We start from the raw sequence: 24332 nt of genomic DNA on the forward strand, positions 1-24332 counted from the left end.
ACATATGCTTATATTTTTTAACAAATGTTCTGCATGTTTGTGGACAGCAACAAAAAAAAAACAGAAGCATGTATATGTTGATTTATTCACGAGACTGACAACTTTGTTTTCATAGAAATGCTTATAATTAAAATTGTATATGGTCATTTTTCAAAGTAAAAGCAGAAGAAAATAAGAGTAATTAGGGGAGGGGAAAAAAGTCAACTACTATTCTGTATGTATCCTGATTTATTTCCAGCCCTGCCGATGAGGATCTTTCTAATCCCTTAGATCACAACTCATCTAGAGGAGGATCCCTGGTTTTGATGACATTTGCACTGAATACCCAAGACATGTTCTAAGTTACCGAATTTTACACAAGGTTAAAAAAAAAAAAAAAAAAGACGTCAATTTAAGCTCTTTATAGATGTTGTTCAGGCAAAGATTGTCTCCTCTCGCCTCTTCTTGGTCAAGATAGTTCCAGGTTTGTGTTGTGCATCCGGGTGGTTGGCCAACTCTGGCGGGCATGTGGACACGGGGCTCTCTAGGATGGCCTGCTTCAAGTCGTAGAACACAGCCGAGTCCTCCTTGGTAAGGAAGGTCATGGCCACACCGCTCTTACCAGCACGACCCGTACGGCCAATACGATGGATGTAGTCTGGGAGGAATAATTATTAAAATGTTACTCCAGCGATAGAACAATACACCCAAAAATTTAAGTCAAAACAATGTTAGTCAAAAGAGCGCATTGCAGTTACAAAAATGTAGCTGTGTTTCTTTGAGCTTCCACTTGTTAGAAGGCTACTACATGATCTGAATTCAGCAAACGTCACACCAATGGAGAGGTGCTTACCCTCGATGTTCTTGGCCATGTCATAGTTGAGGACCATGGACACGTCCTGGATGTCAATACCTCGACCAGCCACGTCTGTGGCCACCAGAATGTCTTTGGCACCCGCCTTAAGATTGGAGAGTGCAAACTCTCTCTGCTCCTGACCTTTGCCACCGTGCAGTGTGCAAGCGTTGTACTGTGAAGAGAGATTGCATCTAAATTAATATCAACTGCAACAAATAGTAGCTCAGTAGTACATACAGTAGTCACACACACACACACACACACACTCTTACTCTACACACAGTAAAACAGAACATTAGAAATTCTATCACAGCTCATTGGTAAACGAGAAATATCCGGAGTCAAACCGAATTAGCTTATCTGTCGATCTGGGTTACACAGGTTTAATAAATCACAATGACTTACGCCCATCTTCTCCAAGGACTTAGCCAGCACGTCGCAGCCCTTCTTTTGGTTGACAAAGATAATGATGGGAGGCTCGAAACCATGCGCCAGCACCTCCAGCAGTTTCTTCCTGTACCACACAAATCATATGACCCCATATGTGTTGGAAACCGCTTTAAGAAGCAGATGCAATTAGTGGACGTTTACGTCACCTTTTCTCTCCCTCGGACATGAGCAGCACTTTCTGTTCGACTCTCTCATGAGGTTTGCCCGCGGACCCAATGTACACCACGGCGGCGCGTCTTAGGTAGCTCCTCGCCAGTCTCTCCACAGCGGGAGGCATGGTCGCCGTGAACATGACAGTCTGCGAGGCAACAATCAATCAATCAACGGAAGACAAATGGAGCGCGGAAACTGCAACAATGGGAATTGACATACTTGTCTGTATTTGTGTTTCCCAGACTCAAAGTTCATGGTCATTTTCTCGGGGTCCTCGGCTTCTTCTGTGTCCGGTTTCTGATTGGTCACTGGGATATATTCCAGAATCTTTTGTACGTCGGGCTCGAAGCCCATATCAATCATACGATCAGCTTCGTCCAGTACCACGTAGGTGCAGCGGCCCAGCACCAGGTAGCGATTCTCCAGTACGTCGATCAGACGACCGGGGGTGGCGATTACGATCTGTTGGAATGTGTGGCCAGTTGGTGTGTTGAACAAGAAGCTCATGAACACTGATTAGGTCTGGTCCTCCTTATTGACAAGCCATGTTACACACTAAATTCAGGTGTAACAATGACTACTAAATTTAATTTGTTCAGCAGCAGCAATGTCATACATTCGATCTTTAGATGCGATCATCTTTATCCAGAAAGATTATTTGGATCCAGACTGTATAGAAAAGACAAAAGCTTGCGGCGTCTCACCTCACAGCCCATCCTGAGACGGAAGCCCTGGTCCTCTCGGGAGATTCCTCCAATAACAGCCACGGTACGGATGCCGAGCGGTTTACCAAACTTGATCGTTTCCTCCTCGATCTGCTGCGCCAACTCTCGAGTCGGGGCCAGGATCACAGCATAGGGACCCTGGTCCGAGTCCTCGATCCTGTACCGACGAGATGCCATGGAAAAATGTGATCCGCGCGGCTGAAGGCAACAAGCCAACATGTTTAAAGGTTGCATCCCTTTGGAATGCATTGTATCTTATCACCTGTCAATTTTGGGAAGGGTAGTGATCCAGACGAGCAGCGGGATGAGGAAAGCAGCTGTTTTACCGCTACCCGTCTCTGCCACACCGATGATGTCACGGTTCTGTAAGCCAATGGGAATGGCTTGCCTCTGAATAGGCGTCGGATCCTGGATGTTAAGAAAAAAACATTATTGGAAAATAAATTCAAGTGGCATGATTATAAATCAGTGTCAAAAATACAAGTGGGACATAAGTCTGTATTATAGTGTTAGCTGACCTTATAGCCACATTTGTCGATGACCTCGAGGATGTGCGCGGGTAGTTGGTACTCCTTCCAGTTCCTGATGGGGTTCGGGATTTTTCCTCCCTTTGTGGTGATGCTGTAGTCCTCGCGGAAGATTCTCCAGTCTCTGTCGGTCATCTCATCCAGCTTTTTCTGAGACCAATGCCTGTCGTCCCAGCGCTGCTTGGCTTCTTTCTTACGCATCTTCTTCAGTCTCGTCCTGAGAGCAAGGACGAGCACAGATGAGAGAATGCCCGGCCCCAGACAGCGCGTAAGTTGTGTCGAGGTGGTCAGTGATGGGATGGCAGGTTATTCAAAAATGTATACTCACTCCTCCTGCTCCTTCTCCTCCATGGTACGCCTTTTCTCCATCAGATCACCATAGAAACGTGACTGCTCTCGTTTCTGCTGCTTGAGGTCGATGCCAGCGATGAAGCCACGTCCATACAGCTGCACCGAATGTTTTTCTTTGTATCTGTGACAACACATTAATCCCTTTTTTCGGATTCACCCTAAACCAGTTATTCCCAATCAGAATGTCGCAGAATACTAGTGGACTCGTGAGGTCATCGGGAGTGTTTGACTTACATGGGGTTGTAGTCGACTGAAGTGTCTTCAGAAGCGTCCCACTCGAAAACAAATTTCCTGTCATTCAGGTGACGTGTTCGGCGCCGTTTCTTCATCCCTCCCAAGTAACGTTCCTGTAAAGTTGAACATTTTTATTGAATTTGGATCGTCGTTGCAGGTCTAAGTTCCCAATTCCGATTTAGACCCTATAGCTGCTTTTTACGTGGCTTTCTCTATTTATATACATATATTTCTAAAGTGAAACGTGTGTTCCCATTAATTGAAGCCACGCAAAAACTCGAACATCGGCATCCTTAATGGAAATAAATTTCTCTCACAGATGAGCACCAACACTGATGTACGGCAAATCCCCGCTATTTTTAGGGAATAGGGACAAAGCGAGACCTGTTGTCAATTACAGTGAGTAACTGACATACCCTTAAAAATGTTTAGAACTGCCTATAATAATATTAAGCATCATCCACGGGTTATATGAAATGCTAAATATGGTTAAGTACTGTTGATAAACAGCATATTGTACTGTATTTTTTTTTTCACCTGCGTGAAAGCTTCTGCGCATTTGATGCGCTATAAATAGCGACCTAACCACTTATCTGCCACCGTGCAAAATGTCCAGTACTATTCTAACATACTTCTCTGCCACTTTTGACTTCCTGGTCCACCACAAACGGCTCTTCTCATCTTGCTTCTCTCTAATTTCTCCTCATACATCAACTCCTGAAAATATTTTTTCTATCTGTCCAGTACACGACTGGCGTTTCTTAATCCACCTAACCTGCAGTACATCCTTTCCATCTCTACCTCTATGTTTGTATAACCTGTACGTCTGTATGGACGGAAAATGTGCAAAATCACAGTTGCAGTTTGGATGACAACAAATGCTTTTCCATGGTGGACACAATGCATTCATAAAACGTGACAAATTTCCAACCTTGATAGCCTGCAGTTCTTTGCCTTTGTCTTTCTCCTCTCTTATCTTTTGCCGCCCATCATCCTCTTCGTTCCCGTTGTTCTCGCGCTCCATTCTCTCCCGTCGTTCCCGTCTCTCCCTTTCTTGTGGATCCTCTGTAACACACATCACCGGTTAGTATTGACACCTCCCCTGTGCAATACACGACAGTAATTGAGTGAACCAAAGGATGACACGCACCGAGCATTTTCCGTCCAATGTCTTGAAAAACCCTTCGCTTCTTCCTCTCCTCGTCCATCATTTTCTTCTTCTCCTCTACCTCTTGCTCTCGTCGCTTCAGAGCCTCTGCCTCTCGCTCTGCTTTTGACAGGAACTTTGGCTAAAATAAGCGGCAAGGTGTAAAAAGGTGAGGAAAGAAAGGAGCAGTGGGCCTATAAAACCTATAGGCAAGTGTTGTTCTGTGAACTCCCTACCTTTGCCTCTGCTTCTTCCTCTGCCTTCTTCTTGGCAAGAAGCTCCTCCAACGATAACGGCTGCACCTGAAAAGAAGGAACACAGGTTTAACACTCACAAAGGTTTCAGTACAAAATTCTCAGCCAGACCACACCTTCTCTTTTTTCTTTTTGTCATCTTCTTCTTCCTCAGGCTTGATGTCCTTCTCGCTCTTTAGCTTGGCATCCTTTGACTTGGGTGAGAGACTTCTGGAAAAGGTCATAAAACTGTGTTGTTAAGAACTGAAGCTCATGTTATATTGTACTATTTTTTAATAGCGCTTATTTTCAATTGTGTCATGGGTGGGCTGGAGCCTATCCCAGCTGACTTTAGGATAGAGGCGACATAAACCCTGGACTGGTTGCCATTAAATCACAGTGCACATATAGGTGGAAAATCACTCATATTCACATTGACGCCGCCTTTGTCAATGAACCTAGAAACATGTTTTTGGAATGTTGGAAGAAGCCAGAATGCTCGGAGAAAACCCATGCAAGCACCGGTAATGTTGGAGCCTGGATTTAAAGTACCAGCCCCAGAACTAAGGGGTAGTGGTGATAACCACTATCATAATGCCACTTCCTTTATAAGCAATGCATAATAAAAGTTAGAAGAAAACTCTGATTGCATGGTGGCATTTTGCTTCAAAATCAACATGTGTATAGCTCAACTAAAATTGAAACCAAAATACTGGAATATCATCAAATAAATTTGGTCTGTCAAAGTTGTGCATGCAAGTATCTATGTACCTGGAGCGCCGACTGCGATCCTTATCACGCCGATGGCTGTCTCGGTCCTTCCGGCTTCTGTCTCGGTCCTTGTCTCTGTCACGTTCCTTCTCCCTGTCTTTTAAGCGGCGGTCTCTACAGTCATAAAACAAGTCAAGAGAGGAGAGGTTAAGCCACAGCCATGTACAAAATGCCCAAGTGTGTTCTAGACCAGTGCTTCTCAACTGTTATCACCCCTCATACCGAAATTTTCCAGTTGTTGCAAAGTCGCATTCCACTTTTTTAGAGTTAAACTATAAAGAGTGGATTTTGTTAAAGGGTAGCCTCTGAAAACACACGTAGTGCAAACTGTTACAAACTGTTGACCCAGCAGTTGAGAATCACAGTTGTAGAGGTGTTGCTTTCTAACATTGAGATACCTTTCCACAGATTTTGAGCGATTGCGTTCCCGAGATCTACGCCGTTTGCGTGTTGGTGATGGTTTCCGATCTCTTTCCCGAGAGCGGCTGCGTTTCCTCTCTCTGTCCTTGGTCCCTGAGGAGTCAACATCTTTCTTCTCTGATGAATCGGCTGCCATCTGAAAGCAAAAAGATAACATGAAGATGGTTGGCTGTCTTTATACAAATAGAGGTTTGACAACATTCTTCGTAGACAGCTTATACTTATTACTGTATGTGCAGATTATTACACACGACATTGGTCAAGAACAATTCACTCACGCTATCACAATTAACATATAAACATCAATAACTAAGAGCACATATATATATATATATATATATATATATATATATATATATATATATATATATATAGTTAGTTAGTTAGTAGTAGCCTACCTGAATTTCATTTAAAATACTACATAATCAGGCTAGTCTGAAATATATGCAACACACGATCGGGAAATATAAACGCATGTCTTATTGATTATGGACTTCGTTAATTTATCTCACGAGAGACATCCGTGTCAGAAAGCAACAAAACAAACCAACTCAGCAGTTCCCTTTCAAACTGCTGTTTCAATTCCATCCATCCACATTGTGAAAATGTACTTTAGCTGAATGACTGCAGCGCGCAGTGTGCGAGGCAACTTAACTCGCACTTGAGAGAGCTAACAGTTTAGCAAAGGGCGAATTCTGTATCGGAAACAGCATGAATGTTTTCCTCTTGTTCAATATTCAAGGCGAGTTTTCAAAAATAATTTTCATCTTACCGTGATCCCTTGTAAACAACACACTTGCGTTTAATGTACGCTTCAAGAAGACGCTATGTCGGTCGACACAAGGAAAGGCACAAGGGAACTGTGGGAATTGTAGTACTAAAGGACTTCACTGGGAGTTATAATCACACTTTAAAACTACGTTTCCCTGCAGGAAGAACCCGCCCGAGGACCATGTTTATGAACACCTAAATGCCTGTTCAAAAAAATATTTATGCTCATCTCAAGCACAAGGTGGCGACCGTGTTCACAGTAAGTAACGTTTTTATTTGGTTGAAACTAAAAGTCACTTGACCCTATTGAGCATTTATGCAAAATTTATGGGACATAGTTTAGGCGTGCGTAACATACAAAGAATTGATTTACATGAAACCACCATTATCAGGCAGACCATTTAGAGACGATTGGGACAAATATTAAAGGGCCTATATCATGCTATTTTAAGCTTTCCACGGTTAACTATTGGCATATACGTGATTTCATATTACACATGGCACAATGGCTCTAATTTCTTAAGACATATTAGTAATTATGAAGGCTAGCCAATTTTTCTAACCCGGAAGTAAGATACATGCCCCACTAAAACCCCTCCTCTCCCATGTGGCTGCCGCTCCCCTTTTATAGCGTTGTCCTAAACCTGGTTGTAACGCGCATCCCCCACAAAACAGTAAATAGCAAGAAAGATGGAGAACATACTGTGGAGCCTTGTGTCCTCGATCCAGAGTCAAGTGGCAATCTTCATACAGTAATGCACTATTCATCAATGTACATGGTAATGTGTGTAACAAGTAGCTAGCGGTTTGATTTACTTACAGCCCTGGCCTCTCCATCAGGGTTGATTGTTGAAGTTGTGCAAATTTTAAGGTTCAATTGCCCGACCAATCCCCTTTGATACTTACGAAGGCTCACCGTGCAGTCCTCTGAGAAATGACGAAAACACACAAACAGCTGCTGGATGGTCTCGGCCGTATAGGCTGCTCATCTCACCTTTTTTTCTGGATACGCTCCCTGGGCGTCCAGTAGGCTGCTCGGAGAACGTGTGTTTATATATGGGGGTAGCTTACTCAAATTTACACGCATAAGATTGAGTACCCACTCATTATCTTGGATCGGGCAGAGCTGGTGCTTAGAGAGCAACAATGAGCAGGCTTAGTGATGGGTAAATGGACGAAAACCCTGCTTCGTCTGTCATGAGGTATATGAGTCATCATTAAGAAAATCTATCACTGCTCAGAAAGGCAAATTGCTTTCAAATCAACGTTTTGAAATCATAATGACAAGAGCGACTACGAATACAAAGCACTGCGGATGTCCCTGCATTTGAAAATAAAAAGACTTTGAAAAGATAATGTTCAACTGCGGATTGAGTGATGCTGATTCATATTCTGGACTTGTCTTTCCCTCCGCCAGAAGATCAAGAGAACGAAACGCTGCCCTTCTAGAGGGGAAACAGTCAGTTGAGTTGAGTTGATGTCTTGGAAGATAAAATAAACATGAGGGGTTGATTAACTGTTGAAAATGATACAGTTCAGCAGAGGATTTTTTTAAGTTCAGGCATTTATGTCTCATTTTTGTAATTCACTGTGCCAATACTGTAACCATACCATAATGTGTCACAGATATTCAGTTAATCTTTTATGTTATGCTTGTAAAAGAAAAAAAAACCGGCATGAAATAAGAAACACGGGCTGTTTGCGGGTGTAATAATGAGTAGCATTATTTTCATTATTATTTTTATTATTATTATTGAAAAAATCTGAGAAATCTAAAATTGGATTGGTTAAAAAACGAAATGGTAATTTTATTGAAGCCAAAGAAAAAAAACAACATATGACTGGAAGCTGCACAGACAAGACAGATGCTATAAAATGAAGACTCAAGACTGTTGGAAATTAATTATTACAATTTCATATATGCTGTAAATGAAGGTCCGTGGATTGGATCGTCTTCGGGTCAGTTGAGAAGTCCTTGAAGTACAGAGGCAGACAACATCAATCTCTACACGCTAACTAGACTAGACTAGACTAGACTCTTGATTTACATTCATTGTTAATTAAAGTTTGCTTGTGACTTTGACAGTTAATCTTAGTTCATAGCATCTTTTGGTACAATAGGGTGTAATGTTGACCAGTGGCTAAAATTCATCCAAACCAACTGCCAACTGAAGTCATCTCTATACCGATGTAACATGGAGAACGTGTCACGGATCAGCAAACATTTCGCGGGATTTAACTGAAGGTACATGACAGGATGGCACAAAGCCTAACCTCAGTCCAGCCCCAATTCAGGCAGCGCTTGTGCCCCGGCTTTAGCTCCCCTTCCCCCCATAGTACTCCCCGATGCCAAGCAGGACTGTCTAATTAAAGCGCTGGAAGAGTACTCACTCTTGACGTGCCCTCCGGGTGTGCCAAACCGGCACAGGGACATCAAAGCGAGTGCATCTGAGGGGGTTTCGATTTGGTGAAGGTGAACAGGAGGTGCATCATGAGTCCAGCGGTGTCGATCTGTTATGTATCAGAAAAAACTATTCACCACTTGCTGACATACACTAAGGGGTGTTCGTTTTGCAGTATTCCCGAGCTGTAGGGCAGTGTGTTCACAAACATGCCTCACTTACTCCACTGCACTGGGGAGTAAGGAAATATGCAGAGCAGATGACTTAAACTGCTTTGTATACACAGCACATTTGACACACATTCATACGCCACTTCACATGTGTGCATGAATGCGCCGTGCTGCAAATAGTGTACAGGCAGACCTGAACTAATGGTGAGGGAAAGAATAATAACACGGCTATCACAGCAGAAGCCATCTGGTTAATAATAATATAAGCATCTGGGTTCATGGTTAAGGATGACTCGGGTTTATGTTGTCTGTCTCACTGGCATATTAAAACAGAATCCATCCGCAGGCTTAGACGCAATGCTGCGTAATCTTGATCGTATGAGGGTGGAATTAACAGACTGATTCGAAGCGGGTGCCTTTTTTTTTTTTTTTTTGATAAATAAACATCATCCAAAATGAATGTAGGGAATACATCCTACTGTAGATGGGTGAACACAGCATGTGTATAGACATAATCGTGGCTCTGAGACTGAACCACATAATGACACTCTGGAGATTGTCTCTTTCCACCCAGCTGAGCCCAATATACACCCCGCCATTTCCCAATGCAGATAGGAGTTATGATGGTGTCAGTGCAGCTGTGGCACTGCTCACTATTTAGTATGTATGTGTACTGGCAGGGGGATGTGAGGGAACGTGATCTATATGTCAGTGCAGATAGCTAATCAGTAAGCAGGCAGCATAGTGTCGCAAATCCCCATCAGACTCTGTGCTTGCTTTTTTTTTTTTTTTTTTTTTTGCTGCTGCTGTATCTCTATTACAAGAGACGTTATCATCGGAGTGTTTTTATTTGTCCGCACTGCCACGTTTGATAGATGATGCGCTCGTGTGGTAATGAGATACGCAGCACGGCGTCCATTTCCTCCTCACTCTCGGAGGGTTTTAGACGAAAAGGCACTCAGCACAAAGTCATCCCTCCGCCAGGTTCCTGATCCACGACTGGCTCATCATCTCTGCTGTAGGTTTTCGTCCATCCAGGGAAAGCTAAATGTCAAGACTGCACAGATCACTTGTTCTGGCCTGTTCATTAGTTTCTATCAAATATGTCAGTTGCATACATGTGCCATTTCTGGTCTGTGCAAACCTTCGTTCATGCATGGATTGATATTCTGAAATTGTTCCCGAAACTGTGGTAATTTTCTCCATAAATCAGTCGTGTGGTCGTTACATTTTTATTTGCTTCATTCGAATGCGAGTAAAAAAGCAACAAAAAGAAATAATAAAAACTAGGATGGCAACTTTTATAGTAGAAAATTTGTTGTGCTCCTCCCATAGTTGTGTGGTGTAAATTATCTTTTAATTCAATACATCATGAATATGAATTGAGCATTAGCGGATCCCCGAGTTATCCCATTGACTCAATAAATGTAGTCATTTTTTTAAACCTGTGAATCGTGCTTCGGGGTCCTTGTTTGCATCCTGGGTTTCCTAGTGCCATGATGCCAAATCTTTTTTTTTTTTTATGTTGAGGAATGTTATGCGTGCTGACTTCTCTGAAAAGCCCAGCGAGACTCCTCACATTTTGTATTCAAAAGATGAATTCTTCAAATTCCTCATTCCTTTTTCAAATGGTATCAAGAGTTGGCTGGAAAATGAGTCTCCATTAGAGCATTGCATGATGGTATTGATGTGGAGGTGGTCTAATGTGTTGAGCATTGCATGCATCATGAAGGAGTGGCTGGGAGACCGAAAACGAGGAATCAATGTTGACGCAGACGAGATGACATTTATCAGAGCGCATGTCAGTGTATATCTTCACGAGTGATATCTGGCTGTTGTTGTGCTAACAGCTCAGAAGGCCACAAGTCACCACTGTATCCTGTGCGTGATAGCTGAGGAATGCCAAACGTTCAGTCACTAAAGCCATGTCGTTTGGAGAGCAGAGAGTGGCTGAGGTCCTGATAAGATTTCATGCAAATCAAAGGAAGACAAAGCAAAAGCAATAAAAGGAGGCGGGGCAGATAAGTCAGGAAGTTAAGCAAGCAGGAAATGGATGAGATTCAACATTCTTTGGTTTAAGTGTAATTTGTGACTTTACTAAGTATTAACAGTTCACATGCAATATGCCAGCATGGGGCAAAAAAAAAAAAAGAAGCAAAGTAACTTCTTCAAGTCTATGGGGAGACAACAGAGAAACTCCTCGGTTATGAAGTCTTGTGGTAAAAAGTTACTGTCAGTGGAATATGGACACTATTTGACTGCCCCATGACAGCAAAATTCTAAACAATTTGCAGCAGTTTAATTCAATAATATCACTTTAATGTTATTTGTGTAGTACATTTTGAACTAGCCTGCACAAGAAGAGATGCCCACACCATCGTTGCCATGGCGACCCCGGGTCACTGACTTTAGCTATGAGCACCTCTCATGCGTGTGAGAACAGCAGGAGATTATGGCTTGTGCCTGGGACGTGAGTCTCTTTGACTTTGCCAGATACCCAGTTCTTAAAAATGACAACGCTGTCGAATTGAAGATGAATAATATTAAGTTATTGTTTCACATTTTTTGTATACTCTGTAAGATAGGTTTTAGGTAGTTTACATTAATAAACGTTGCGATGTGCAGACTGCACTCCCTGACAAAAATGTCATACTCAATTCATATTAAAAAAATACTCAACATTTTTATGGTGGTATAAGATTAATATCACATTTTAGGAAATGAGAAGACTTGACATATTTTACATAAACAGCCAGGACACTCTACTGCATTAGCATCAATGGTCTCCCTCTTTGGAGGCATCCCACAAAAGAAAAGCACAACAAACTTACTTCTATAGAGTTTCTTTGAGAGAGATTAACACTCGTGGTGTTGTGCTTGATGACATTTGGAGTTTTTGTGCATTTTTTCCCTTGAAATTTGACATTGAACTACTGCAACTAGGACATCGTGTGGGTGTGTGTGTGTGTGTGTGTATTACCTTTACGGGAGGTAAATCAGTGTGCAACGTCACAACAAGACAAACCAATTGGACCGTGTCCGCTTTATCCTTTGAGAAAAGCAATACAAAGTGACAGGTTTTCACAGTAAATCACACATGCAAAAGGATGTATTGTATACATGTGGCATTGGTCATGCGCGTGTGTGTGTGTGTGTGTGTGTGTGTAATGGGGGAAGGGTTGATCCTCAGGGCTGTGCTCATGCTTCAGTGGCATCACTTCTCCAGGTTTGTTCTGACACCACGTCGTCATCTGATTGTAGGCCACACGGCCCGTAAGGGATAGAAAAGTTGTTTGATGTTCGTACAGCACGCTATGTTCAGCATTATCAGTGCAAACCTGGCTGCGCTTAATTAACCCTGGGTTGATTGTATACTGAAGAGTCAGAGGTTAATAGAAATAACTTGGTCTTTCTGTCATCAAATAGAAGGGACGGAAAGGTAGCAGTCCCCTTCAAAGGAATTTGAACGGCAAAGTTCATTCTTTGCTGATGTATATATTTGGGTTTCAGATCAGACGATGAATATGGGACAAAAGTTGAGAAGACTTTTATTACATGGTAATTACATCTAATTGTGTTAAACAAGAGAGGAAATAGCAGCTTTTATTTGAAGCCACCCACGTTTCAAGTGAGCAAAAGTATTGGATCAGTCGTTAAATTGACTGAAAAAAAACATTTCCCTGTTATTTACAATAACTGCATCAAGCCTGTGACCTGTCGTCAGTTGCTTTCTTCATTCGAAATGCTTTTCCAGGCCTTTACTGCAGCCTCTTTCAGTTCTTGTTTGTTTCGGCAGTTGAAATGCATGCTCAATTGGGTTAAGGTCCGGTGATTGACTTGCTCAGCCTGAGACCTTCTCCTACCTCCTCCCATGAAGTGCTTTGTTGTTTTGGCAGTGTGGTTTGGATCTTTGACAAAAACAAAAGGAATTGACTTTGTCGTTCCAATACTTTTGGAGAGGACTGTATTGCTGGCTATGTTAGATGCTTAAATGAAATGTGATAGCCTTGACCAGAAAAGAAGGATGTCTTATCACTTTTACTTGAAACAAAATAGACATAATGCTGTTATCTGGTGCCTTAGATGACACAAATGTCTTTGCTCTAATTTGATAAGGCTTCTGAAAATTGGGATTCTAGTTTCAAATAAAGCTGATGTTAAAAATCAAAAAGTTTGACCCGTTTTTTTTTTTTAAATGTTTTTATTTAAATAAAGATTTGAAGATGAAAAATAGAGTATGGCAATAACAAGTACACAATTGAGTCAATAATTTAAGACAACTTCACTGAAACATTCTTTTAAACAGGCAAGGAAAGATATGTACAGGAAAAAAAAAAAGCAAGGGAGCAAAAAGATACTTTGGGGAAAACGAATGTTTTATAAACAACTGTGGAATAAAACAATATCAGCTGGGTTACAGGTGATTTGAGAAGACGTTCCGACGTTCTTCTCGTGCGTGCTACCGATGTCTTTAAAATTGGCGTCATTGATAGCAGACCACGTCACCTTTGCCGTGGCACGTCTAATGCTACAAATGAAAGGTGATGCACCCTTTCGCAGAATCATCCCTCCATCTCTGTGCAAGACAGTAACCCCCACACACTGTTGCTAGGCAACATGCTAAATTCCGGTGTTCTCTATTACCAGACAACTCCGGTCTTCTTGGTGCAGACCTACAAATCATCCAGTCGTCCATTAGCTTAGCTGTCAACAGACACTAACGCTAGAAGACTCAAGTGAATACAAGGACAGCGACAGCTAGCGAAAACACTCAAGACAGCCAGCAGTAAGGAGAAATAGAAAGATCTATTTTGGTTGCAAATTTCTTTTAGGGTACTTGAAAAGCAAAACTAAAAAGAAAAAGGTGCAAAAAAGTCTTTCTGCAAACAGGACCAGCCCATTTGAGTGATTCTGCTCCCCCCCCTACCCCTCGTTAATCAGCATCACCTCTGGATGTGTGTGTCAATGCAAACAAGGCAACACAGAAAAAAATGTTGCATAACCAGCTACAGGCCAAGTTTCTTAAAGGAACATGTGATAAATAAACAACAATTGTGTAATTAGGAATGTTTCATGAATGTTGCTGGGATGTGTGGCAGGCGTCTCGCTCAGCACCGCAATCGAGGCTTATCGTTAATGCCGCCACGACGCTGGGAGGCTCACGTGAGTGCTGAGTCACATCTCGTCCCTTGAGTTCATCCTCCCACTGCCTTTGCTAACGAACGCTCTTCCTTGCCAAACCGCTACACTTGCTGCTACTTTCTCCGCTGTCAGCTTGAATCCACATGGAAAAACAGCAAAGGGACAGCTAGGAAATCAAAGCCTTCAAGGAGTGCTGTTTGAGGCGTTAATGACAACACTGAGATCATTTCCAGAGGCAAAGCAGTAGTAATGTGTATTTGAACTTTGACGGTAACATACAGTACAGTATAAGGTACACCTGCACAATATGAGCTCCAATACAAGAATCGTATTGGCCTTTCTAAAATATCGTTGATTGTCTTTGTCTCACTCTGAATTATTTGTTTAGTATTATATCATATGTGGTAGAAGTAATTTATAGAATGTCTTATCCGGGCTCTTGACTGAAACCAATTTACACTAATTTCTCAATGATACACCTAAAAAAAATCAAAAGAGGTTGCACCAGTGTGACCAGCCATTTGATGGGCGGGAGAGGAATTTATAAGTGGCACACAGTATACCACTGTGCCAAATGTACTTGCTTAGCATATTCACTACCTGCCGAGTAAAAAAAAATGGATCTTTGACGTCTTTAGCGTCAATGCTAGTAAAGGAGTTAAGTACAATTGTGAATGGGGTACGAGTCTGTTTTACTTAGAATTTTTAATTTATCAAAGATATGTTCCACATTTTGATGCCAATGTTCAATATTTTTGAGGGAAAAAAAGTTATTTACTCTTGCAAAGGATACACTTGATTTAAGATGATCTATCATGACATCAGCACCGTAAAAAAAAAATAATAATAATTTTATCATGATCGTTTGGGGGAAACTATGTCATTCTAAAAAAAAAAGCGCTATGGTGACAGGCCTATCTGAGTGAAATTTGTATTTTGATTTCGAATGGAGATTATTACTACGGATTATAAAAACAATTGACAACTTCTTGAATGTTAAAGCCTGATATGTTCAAAGGTCATAACCAACAGCACTTCAGACACCAATACTTTTGAGAAAGTTACCTGTCGGGTGGAATTGTGATTCAAATAAATCACTTTATGATGACCAGATTATTAGTTAATCATTTATCGGTCAATTTTGCCTAAAAATAAAATTTGTTTGAAAAAGCAGTGAACCTATAAAACTGCTGTGTTGAATGCGATGCAGTGGAAATTTTGAGTGCAAGTACCTTTTGTGCTGATGCACCAAAGGAAAAAAAAGTTGGGCGCACCAGTGCAACCAGTTTAAAAACTTAGTCTCGAGACATGCTAATTGACTTTTTTTTTCTTTAATTATACTTGTTAAAATCCCTCAAGGGGAAATTCAATTTACACTCTGCCGTTGATACTTTTGTGTTGCGCACAATCAAATCACACACATGCAGGCATGCAATTAAAGCCCTAAGATAACCAATATGAATCGATGTCTCTTATCTTTTCTGCGTACTCACGAGATTGTGCAGGTGTACCGAATAAAGTGTCTGAGGAGTTAATTTCGTTGCTTTCCAGGCAGATGGCACTGCTATTAGAATTCCAAATGGCTGATAATCACGTTAATGTGTTTAAATGCAGCATTTACCCTACCCACTTAGATCTTGGATGACCTCTCTTACGGCAACCTTGCAAGGATTTGGGCTTGTTGATCTGTCTCAGCAGCAAATGATCAGTGTATATAGGGACAAGTGATGGGGGATTTAGGGTGAAGAGGGTCTAAGTCTATTCGAAATCCACATCACTGTGCTGAACCATCAGCGGGTCACTTGTCCTCGTTTGCATCTGTGTGTTCACATGATGGTGCAGCTCTTTGACTTCTCCTTGTTGAAGGTAGAGGAGATGAGATCTGTCTTACTGGGAAGGTGTAGGAGTCTCTTGGAGAGACGGCGAACTGGACTGGGCTTGTCGGTCGGCTGGAGTTTGTTCATGCAGGCTAAGGCCGCCGCACGGAAAACACTGTGGATGCTCTTCTCTGACGTGAAGGCTGAGCACTCCAGGTACGCCTCGGCTCCAAGCTGCTTGGCCCAAGAACAACCCTGCCGTGAAGCAGAATTGACATTGATGATTGAGGCCCAACAACTTACAATGGAGGTAAAGACACGAAAAGGGGGAATTAGAACACACCTGCTCATGGGAGATTGGCGACTGTTTCTGATTGGACAGCTCCATGCGTGTGCACACATCTGTGCGCAGGTCTGTCTTGCAACCTATTAGCAGGATCCGAGTGCAGGGGCAAAAGTCCTGGATCTCTGCTTTCCACTACGAAACATGGTTCATTTTTATAGGCAATGATTTGGCGCATGTCATCATATACGACTTTCATATTCACAGTGTTGCAGTGGTTACCTTCTTCAGTGCACTGTCTACCGAGTCTGGTCTGCTGATGTCAAAGCACAAGAGCACTGCATCTGAGTCACTGTAGCAGAGAGGCCGAACGTTGTTGTAGTATGGGGAACCTTGAGAGGCAGAGTAGGAGACAAATTTCACATCGCTGTCATCTATTTTACATACTGTATTTATGTATCACAGCATGGGTGGCCAAACTTTCTGATTGGCGGACTACAATGGGGTCTAAAATTTGGCAGAGGGGCCGGACCGGGAGCAGATGGATGGAGTGTTTTGGTAACCTCACCTCATCGGAGAAAAAAATACATTTAATTTTAAATGAAAATGAACAAAAGCATTACAATATATATGTCTTTGAAAAACCACCGTACTTAGAAAATAAAATATAATTTTCTGACATTAATCAATGATAATATTTTTGACATTGCGTTTTACACTTTACCACAATAGTACAAAAGTGGCTCAGTCTGATTCTGACACTGAGCATCAAAAATATGCTACCACTCAAATTCCTCAAATCGATTCAGATAGATCGTAAGTGAGGTCCTGAGACTGTTATAAACATCTCTTGGTATGATGTGGAAAAATTCTAGATTACAAACACAATAATGAACGTTTTTATTCTTCACAGCGACTGTCAATCATAACCAAACATTCACAACCACGTAGTGTTCAATCAGATAGCTTGACAGTTAGATAACTATCTCCAAGCTATTTTGAGTCTCAGGAATGTTCCTGTGCTAAAAACGCTCTGACAGGAGGATGTCCGCTCTCTATTGTCTTGGCTCTGCCCAACACACGAATACAGACATTTCATTTCCAACACTTTTCCGGAGGGCTGTACACATACGCCACAATATTTCCTTCTAAATATAAGGATCTATAAATACGAAGGAGTTTTTAACAATTCCTTGGCCTTTACTGCATAAGAGAACTCAGTCAGTATCTTCAGCTTGACATAACACCCAAGGAATGATGTAAGACCTGAGAAAGAGGAGGCTGAGAAAAGGGAAGAGGAGGACACTGTCTTACACCCACCATGACCGAGCTTTACACATGAAAGGCCCCCTTCCTGCCTGAACAAACTAACCACGCAGACAACTGTTGGTTGAGCAAACATGAGCAAAATCACTGAATGTGCCCTCTCTGCTCCCAAAGATAAAGTGAACGAGTGGCTGTCCATGCAGTATTACAAGACGTAAAATCGAAAACAAAAATGTGACATTGTGGCCTTTCGGCCTTTTGGTTGTATCAAGCAAATGATCCGAGGCCGCGACGTATCAATAATAAAGATCTATGGAAAGTGAAGCAGTAAATGGTGAGTGGAGGTTTGCTGCCATGGAAAATAACGAAGCTGACTGACCAGAAAGTTTTTTCTCACCGGAAGACAAACACACAACACACACACACACACACAAACATTATTCAGCTGCATAGAGAATAATGAGTGAGGGTTTCATGAATTTGTTTTAACACAGTGTCCCTCACTTGTGCCTTCTGTTCTCATAATAGGATACGACACAGGCATGCACACACAGACAAACACACCCCCACACACACACAAGCACACCCCCTTCCACCCCCTGCATGGCCCAGGCAAACCTCTCTCCCCAGTAAAACAAGCCCTTCCGCAAGCCAACTGGCGCGGGTCACCCTCCTCCGAACAGAATGCCGCAGTCAATGCTGTTATGAAAGAAATCCATGAGGGACTGGATGGATTTTACCATATTGATCTTCTTTACATAACACTTTTCATTATGTCAGTGTGCCACGCACTGCGTTTCACCCACTTTGAGTATGAATCCAGTTTGCAACATGGGAATGGACCACAAATAAAAGCGCCTTCTAACTTGTTCTAACACAAACTGATCAAAGCTCTCATAATAATAACAGCAATAATAGTAGAAAGTAATTCGTAGAATAATAATATGGAAAACTGTTTTGTTCTGCACATATTTGACGAAGGGATGGTCATAATAATGAATCGAAAAATTGTGGTGACTGTAAGGAATTTGACTGTTGATTAATCGTGCCTTGAAACAATTGAGCCTGAAGGGGCACTGTGGATTTAGTTAGTATCTAAAAAGAAGGACATGACATTGACTAATGCAGGGATGGGAAACTTAAATCCTGGAGGGGGGCCACAACTTTCCATCAGTGCTACTGATTTGGCCATACCATATAGGCTCACACGCTACCTAACCAGATGTGGGACAAAAATTTTAAATATCGACAAAATACATGCAAAATACATGCTCTTGATACATTTCATTTACATATATATATATATATACAGCTATATATATATATATATATATATATATATATATATATATATATATATATATATATATATATATATATATATATATACAGATATATGTAAAAAATATCCACACAATGTAATTTATTTTTGTTTCAGAGCAAAGGGCTTTGCATAAAAATTACCATTCAATGACAGCACAAAACTACGGGACAAGAAACCAACATGCAGTGCAAGAACTAATTATGTACATTTTTTCACAACGATCAACTCACCAAAAATGTTAACGTTATTGAGGTTCTACGCTTTCACTACATATCATTCCAAAGCCGCAAAAAAAAAAAAACATTAGGTAGAGCATTATAAAACGCAGCATGTACAGCTTAGAGGTCTGCCATCTAGTGGTAATCAGTGATATTACAACTTGAAACTACAGTCCACTCCTGCATAGTCGCTGTTCAAGCCCCACGGCTTTGCATATTCACATATAGACAAAATTTAAAAAATATATTTTTCTTAAATATTTTCTTCTTAAGAGAGTGTGTGGCCATTAGTTGCCCATCCCTGGACGACAGCATGCTTATCAGAACCCTCCTCGCCCCATCCCGCCTGAATCAATAATCCAGGTATGATTTTAGTGAACAGTGAACACCCTGTGCAAATGGAGCTCTCAAACCAAACGTGAGATGCATTGTTTAACTAGTAATAAAAAACGGACCGAGTGTAAGCAGCATTATTGGTAGTAACCTGGAGCTTTATTTGAAGCCCTTACTTGTCTCCAGGCAGACTGTCTCATTGGAAAGGTAAAACTAGCCGCTCAAAAATCACCAATAAATACTGACATTAATCAAGTGAATGCTTGTGCTGAAACACAAATGGTCACAAGGGTGGTGACTCGAATAAAAAAAGAAAAAAAGCTTATCAGATGCATTCTTACCTGATGTGTCCCAAAGACTGAGCTCAACACGCTGACCGTCAAGCTCCATGGAGGCGGTGTAGTTCTCAAACACAGTCGGGACATACGTCTGGAGAGGAGGAGGTGGAGGAGGAGGAGGAGACCTTTATGTAACTCATCTTAGATGCTCTCGTTTTATTGCAGTGTGACATGCGATGTGGTTTGATTAACAATTTGCCCTATATTGCATATGATCTGATTTTGCTTTTGGGTGGCCTGCGTATTTCTAGACCTGTACATTCAAGCTGCATGTGTCAAAATATATAAGAGACAGCTCTCGTATGAATCAAAACCCCAACACATTATGTTTCTTTGTTAAATTAATTCATCTCTGACAGTTTCAGCCAAATCGTAGCATTGTTATATTTGTAAAGGAATAATTTTAGATTAATCTCATTAGATTATGAATTCATTAGATACACAGAACAAGTAGCCATACAATTGCCAATATCAATATACCAAGTTTTGACACTTTATGTAAATGACAGAAACACATAGTGTACGTGATTTTTTTTTTTTTTTTACTCTATGTTCCTACTCTGATGATGAATACAGTCAAAAAGGATGACAATGCTGTTGGCTATTGATGCTGATGCTGATGATGTCGTGGTGCAGAAATAAATCTCTTACCTCCGGGTAGCAGTCTTTAGCCAGGACTTGAAGCATGGCCGTTTTACCGCATTGGACATCTCCAACCAGCACTAATTTGCAGCGCGCTACAAAAGGCTGCGGGAGGCGTCTCTCCTTCATGCTGCCGATCAATGACGGGACACTTAATCAGCAGCGTCGAATTAAGACTGACTGTGTTCTAATTCCACGCGGCGGTGGCTTCGGCGTTTCTTTTCGGGCTGATGCTCGGTGACAAAGTAAGCGGAGCACTGCGGGATTTTTATACCGTGACGCCAGCCAATGGGCGCGTAGCGTGTGTGTCTGCATGCGCGCGAGGAGCGTCGTGCGGGAGACTTATCGACCCTCCCATTGTTCAAAGTCAGGATTTCCACATTTATCCTTCCAGTAGATTTAACAGGGAGAAACTGCACTCCGTGCTATATTACGTCAAATGAAGGAGTGTTGAAATGAAAATTGCTGCATTGAAAAGTTGCATCTACTCGTACCACCTTCAATGTTCTCTTTTTTTTTTTTATCCATAACATGTCGCATGAATTCCTAGGATTTGGCTTAAAAAACAGTTGCATTTTAAAAAAAAAAAAGTGTTGCGTCCGCAAGGTGAAATTCTTTGTTTTTGTTATACTGAAGAGATTTGGGTGACAGATGGAAATATTCATATTTGACCAAAGTTCAGAATTTCAGCTTTCATTTCATCCTGCTAGATGTGAAAACCAACTCAGGGCAGAGAAACTTCTGTTCAAGCCATCCACTTTTTAAGTGAGCAAAAGTATTTGAATGGACAATATTACATTAACTTAACGTGAATAAGATTTAAAATTGGCTGGCACGACCCTTTCTTGTAAGAACCAAATCACACTTGCGAACCACTGACTTCACCTTTGAAATGATTTTCCAGTCCTTTACTGTAGCCTCTTTCAGTTCTCGTTAGTTTCTGGGGGCTTCTCCCTCCAGTCTCCTCTACAGGAGGTAAAATGCATGCTCAATTGGGTCCAGGTCCGGTGGTTGACTTGGCTAGTCTAAGACCTTCCACTTGTTCCCCCTGATGAAGGTCTTTGATGTGCTGGCAATGTGTTTGGGGACATTATCTATGTCTTGTAATTTGTAATGTCTTTCTTAAAGCCCTTCAAGGGTATTGGGAATTAGCATCATAAATGCTGTGACGCTGTAAAAAATGTATTCTTGTAGCATCTGTCCCTATTCAAATAAATAAGAAATGAAGCTGGCTATGCACGAGCTGATTTTAACATCTTCAATGGCTTTTGGAAATGTGTCAGAACCTGAAGGGTTCACTCAGGTTCTTCATTTTATTTGCACCTTGGTACCATCAAACACTGTGTGCAGTCATTAAACACTGTAAAAACTCAGTACAAATCAACACAATATCTGTTCCAAGATCAGGGCAAAATACAAGGGAACGCAATTGATTTAATATATTATTGTTGATCACAAGCAGGTAGCATAGTAACAATTGCTCTGAGTTGGATGACCCAGAAACTTATTAAATTTCAGTTCAAGATCAGAGGCGTAGACACAGTTCATGTAAGGACCAAATTTGCACTGCCTAATTTGTGTGAAATGTCATGGAGAAATGGATGTTGGATGTTTCCCAATTGTCATGTGGGTGTCAATAGATGCCGTGTGCTTAAAGAACAGTGATACCCAACCAGTGCACCGTGACAGATCATCACGTTTTCTGTGCAAAATTATTCAATGTAAATATTCTTCCTAAACACCGTTATAGAACAAGTAAAATGTGACTGCTCGTCACACAGGGCAAATGAGGCCCACTGCTGTCTTGCCAGTCCCAACTAGATGACAGATGGCTCCATCAATCTAAAGTATACAGTAACAGAGAACATCAAAATGTCAACCATTTTGCGAGGAAGTAGAGCATGATGACTTGAGCATAACATAATTTGCAACGAATGTTCAGCTGTCACAGAAGCCCCTGGCTTTTTGATGCCATGAATCAGGGATGGGCAACTGGGGGCTGGCGACCACACTTTCTCGATTAATAAATTGAACAGGAACCACTTTTTTGGGGGGGCGGATATTGTGAACATGTCGCCTCTACTACAGTGGAGCCCTGAATACTCATGGCTTGGTACCCGTGAATTTGCTTAGAATATTCACAATTTATATTTTACTTTCACCATCTTACAAAAGAAAATGGTTGTAAAGTTGCACAAATCATTCATTTCATATAGCTTTGAGAAAAAAAATCCTTATGTTTTAATTGCATGCATTCCGCCAAAAGAAGAAGCAATTGTTACATCATTTAATAAAGAATGAGAAAAGAAGCACATTTAACTGTAAAACGCAATAGTGAAACCAATCAATCATTATGGCAAAAAGTTAAATACAGCAAAATGAGAGTAGAGCGGTTCATCTTTCCCGTGCTCTCTTTGCTTTGGATATTTAACAAATTCAAGCACAAAAAAAAAATTGTTATGTTTCCTTTTTGTCCACATCTGGACACAGCATCCTGGTTTAAAATAACCTGTTAGGGTTCTACGGATTGATGGAACATTCTTCCCTTTGACCAACTATTTTAATGCTTATTGTTCGAATATCCAAATGTATTTTTCCTTTTGAATACTTTCATATTTGATTTTCATTTCCATGCTCATTATTACGTTTGAGACAATCAGTACATCGCTGGACTGAATCTTAAAAGTGAAGTTCAACTCAATAGCTTTTCAATACGTAGGACTCTTCTGCCCTCTACAGGTGGACGACATTAATCTTTCAACACATGAAACGGACCGATTTGGATAGCTACAATCTGGGTATTTCTTGTTCAATACTTTAAAAATATATTTAAGTAGATTTACTTTTATTCTTCGATGAAACATGTATTACATACAGCAGGCATCACCATATGGCGGACTGCGGTCCAGATCCGGACCGCGGGATGGTTCGGACCGGACGTTTGAGGTGAGCGCACGCAAAAACATCGAACTTCGAGTGCAGTACAACAGGTTTTTACATTTTCGTTTACATCCCAGCGGCATGCAAACGAATATTCAGTAAAAGTATCGTGGATTTTGGGGAAACATAAAAAAACGTTCAAGTGATGGGGAAATTGTGAAGGAGTGCTTAAATGTGGTTGCACAAACATTATTGAAAGGAAAACACAAAACCCAGATGTGTGAAATAATCTACCAAATCCCAATGGCCCTGACTCCGTTCCAACCCAGATTTAAGTCACTGGCAGGGCAGTCACAAACTCATTTTTCTCATTAAGAGAAGTTAAAACAATATTCAAAAGAAAAAGTGGTGTCAAAGCTCATTTTGAATTAGTTTTTCATGAGGACAGCCATTTTTATTGATTGTGTACTGAACATGTTGACCTGGTTTACTTGGATAATTAGGCTTTCCGTTTTTTTTAGACTGATAACTCTTTGATTTAAAAAAAAAAAAGTAAAATATGTTAACTCAATGCTTAGCACTTGATATATTTCTGCAGGAGATATTTTACTGTTTTTTTCTGGAAGTGGCACCCTTAAAGTCCCGGAGCCACATTTTCTTGAATGTGAAATAAAGGCCTTATATTTGTTTGACTGGCAAAGGTGTTTAATGGGAACATTGCTAAATATTTAGTATATAAGTGCGCTCTGTTGAAAATGACTAAATATTGAAACTATATAAAAATGTGAACATAGGCTAGACATTTCGGGAAGTTGGACTTTGGTTCGGACCTTTTAATTGGAAGAAATTTTCGTCGTGGACCTCTGTGACTTTTAATTGAATACCTCTGACATACAGCGT

At 41.1% G+C, this 24332-nt stretch overlaps 2 protein-coding genes across 5 annotated transcripts; both read right to left on the reverse strand.

Moving 5' to 3' along the window:
* Positions 1-67: 67 nt before the first annotated feature.
* On the reverse strand, positions 68-7723 carry ddx23 (DEAD (Asp-Glu-Ala-Asp) box polypeptide 23). Of its 4 annotated transcripts, none has more exons than XM_088290680.1 (17): positions 7612-7723; positions 5825-5982; positions 5427-5540; positions 4793-4886; positions 4659-4724; positions 4426-4564; positions 4207-4340; positions 3276-3388; positions 3019-3162; positions 2682-2907; positions 2426-2571; positions 2143-2320; positions 1658-1900; positions 1432-1583; positions 1241-1349; positions 833-1007; positions 68-637 (listed from the first exon to the last, which is right to left on the reverse strand). In XM_088290680.1, exons 1-17 carry the CDS (start codon positions 7702-7704, stop codon positions 414-416), a joined length of 2508 nt encoding a protein of 835 aa, XP_088146806.1. In that variant the 5' UTR covers positions 7705-7723; the 3' UTR covers positions 68-413. The 4 variants fall into 4 exon arrangements, with proteins under 4 accessions (XP_088146806.1, XP_088146809.1, XP_088146810.1 ...); XM_088290683.1 differs by having other exon boundaries at positions 7524-7622; XM_088290684.1 differs by lacking the exon at positions 7612-7723 and adding an exon at positions 7321-7331.
* Positions 7724-13377: 5654 nt separating this feature from the next.
* On the reverse strand, positions 13378-20832 carry LOC148339747 (rho-related GTP-binding protein Rho6-like). Its single transcript, XM_088290822.1, has 5 exons — positions 20562-20832; positions 19914-20001; positions 16714-16823; positions 16492-16626; positions 13378-16403 (listed from the first exon to the last, which is right to left on the reverse strand). Exons 1-5 carry the CDS (start codon positions 20679-20681, stop codon positions 16158-16160), a joined length of 699 nt encoding a protein of 232 aa, XP_088146948.1. The 5' UTR covers positions 20682-20832; the 3' UTR covers positions 13378-16157.
* Positions 20833-24332: the final 3500 nt, after the last annotated feature.

This window comes from Idiotropiscis lumnitzeri, chromosome 3, assembly GCF_059441095.1.
Source record: "Idiotropiscis lumnitzeri isolate Australia: NSW breed Sydney's pygmy pipehorse chromosome 3, RoL_Ilum_1.0, whole genome shotgun sequence".
Classification (NCBI taxonomy): Eukaryota; Metazoa; Chordata; class Actinopteri; order Syngnathiformes; family Syngnathidae; genus Idiotropiscis; species Idiotropiscis lumnitzeri.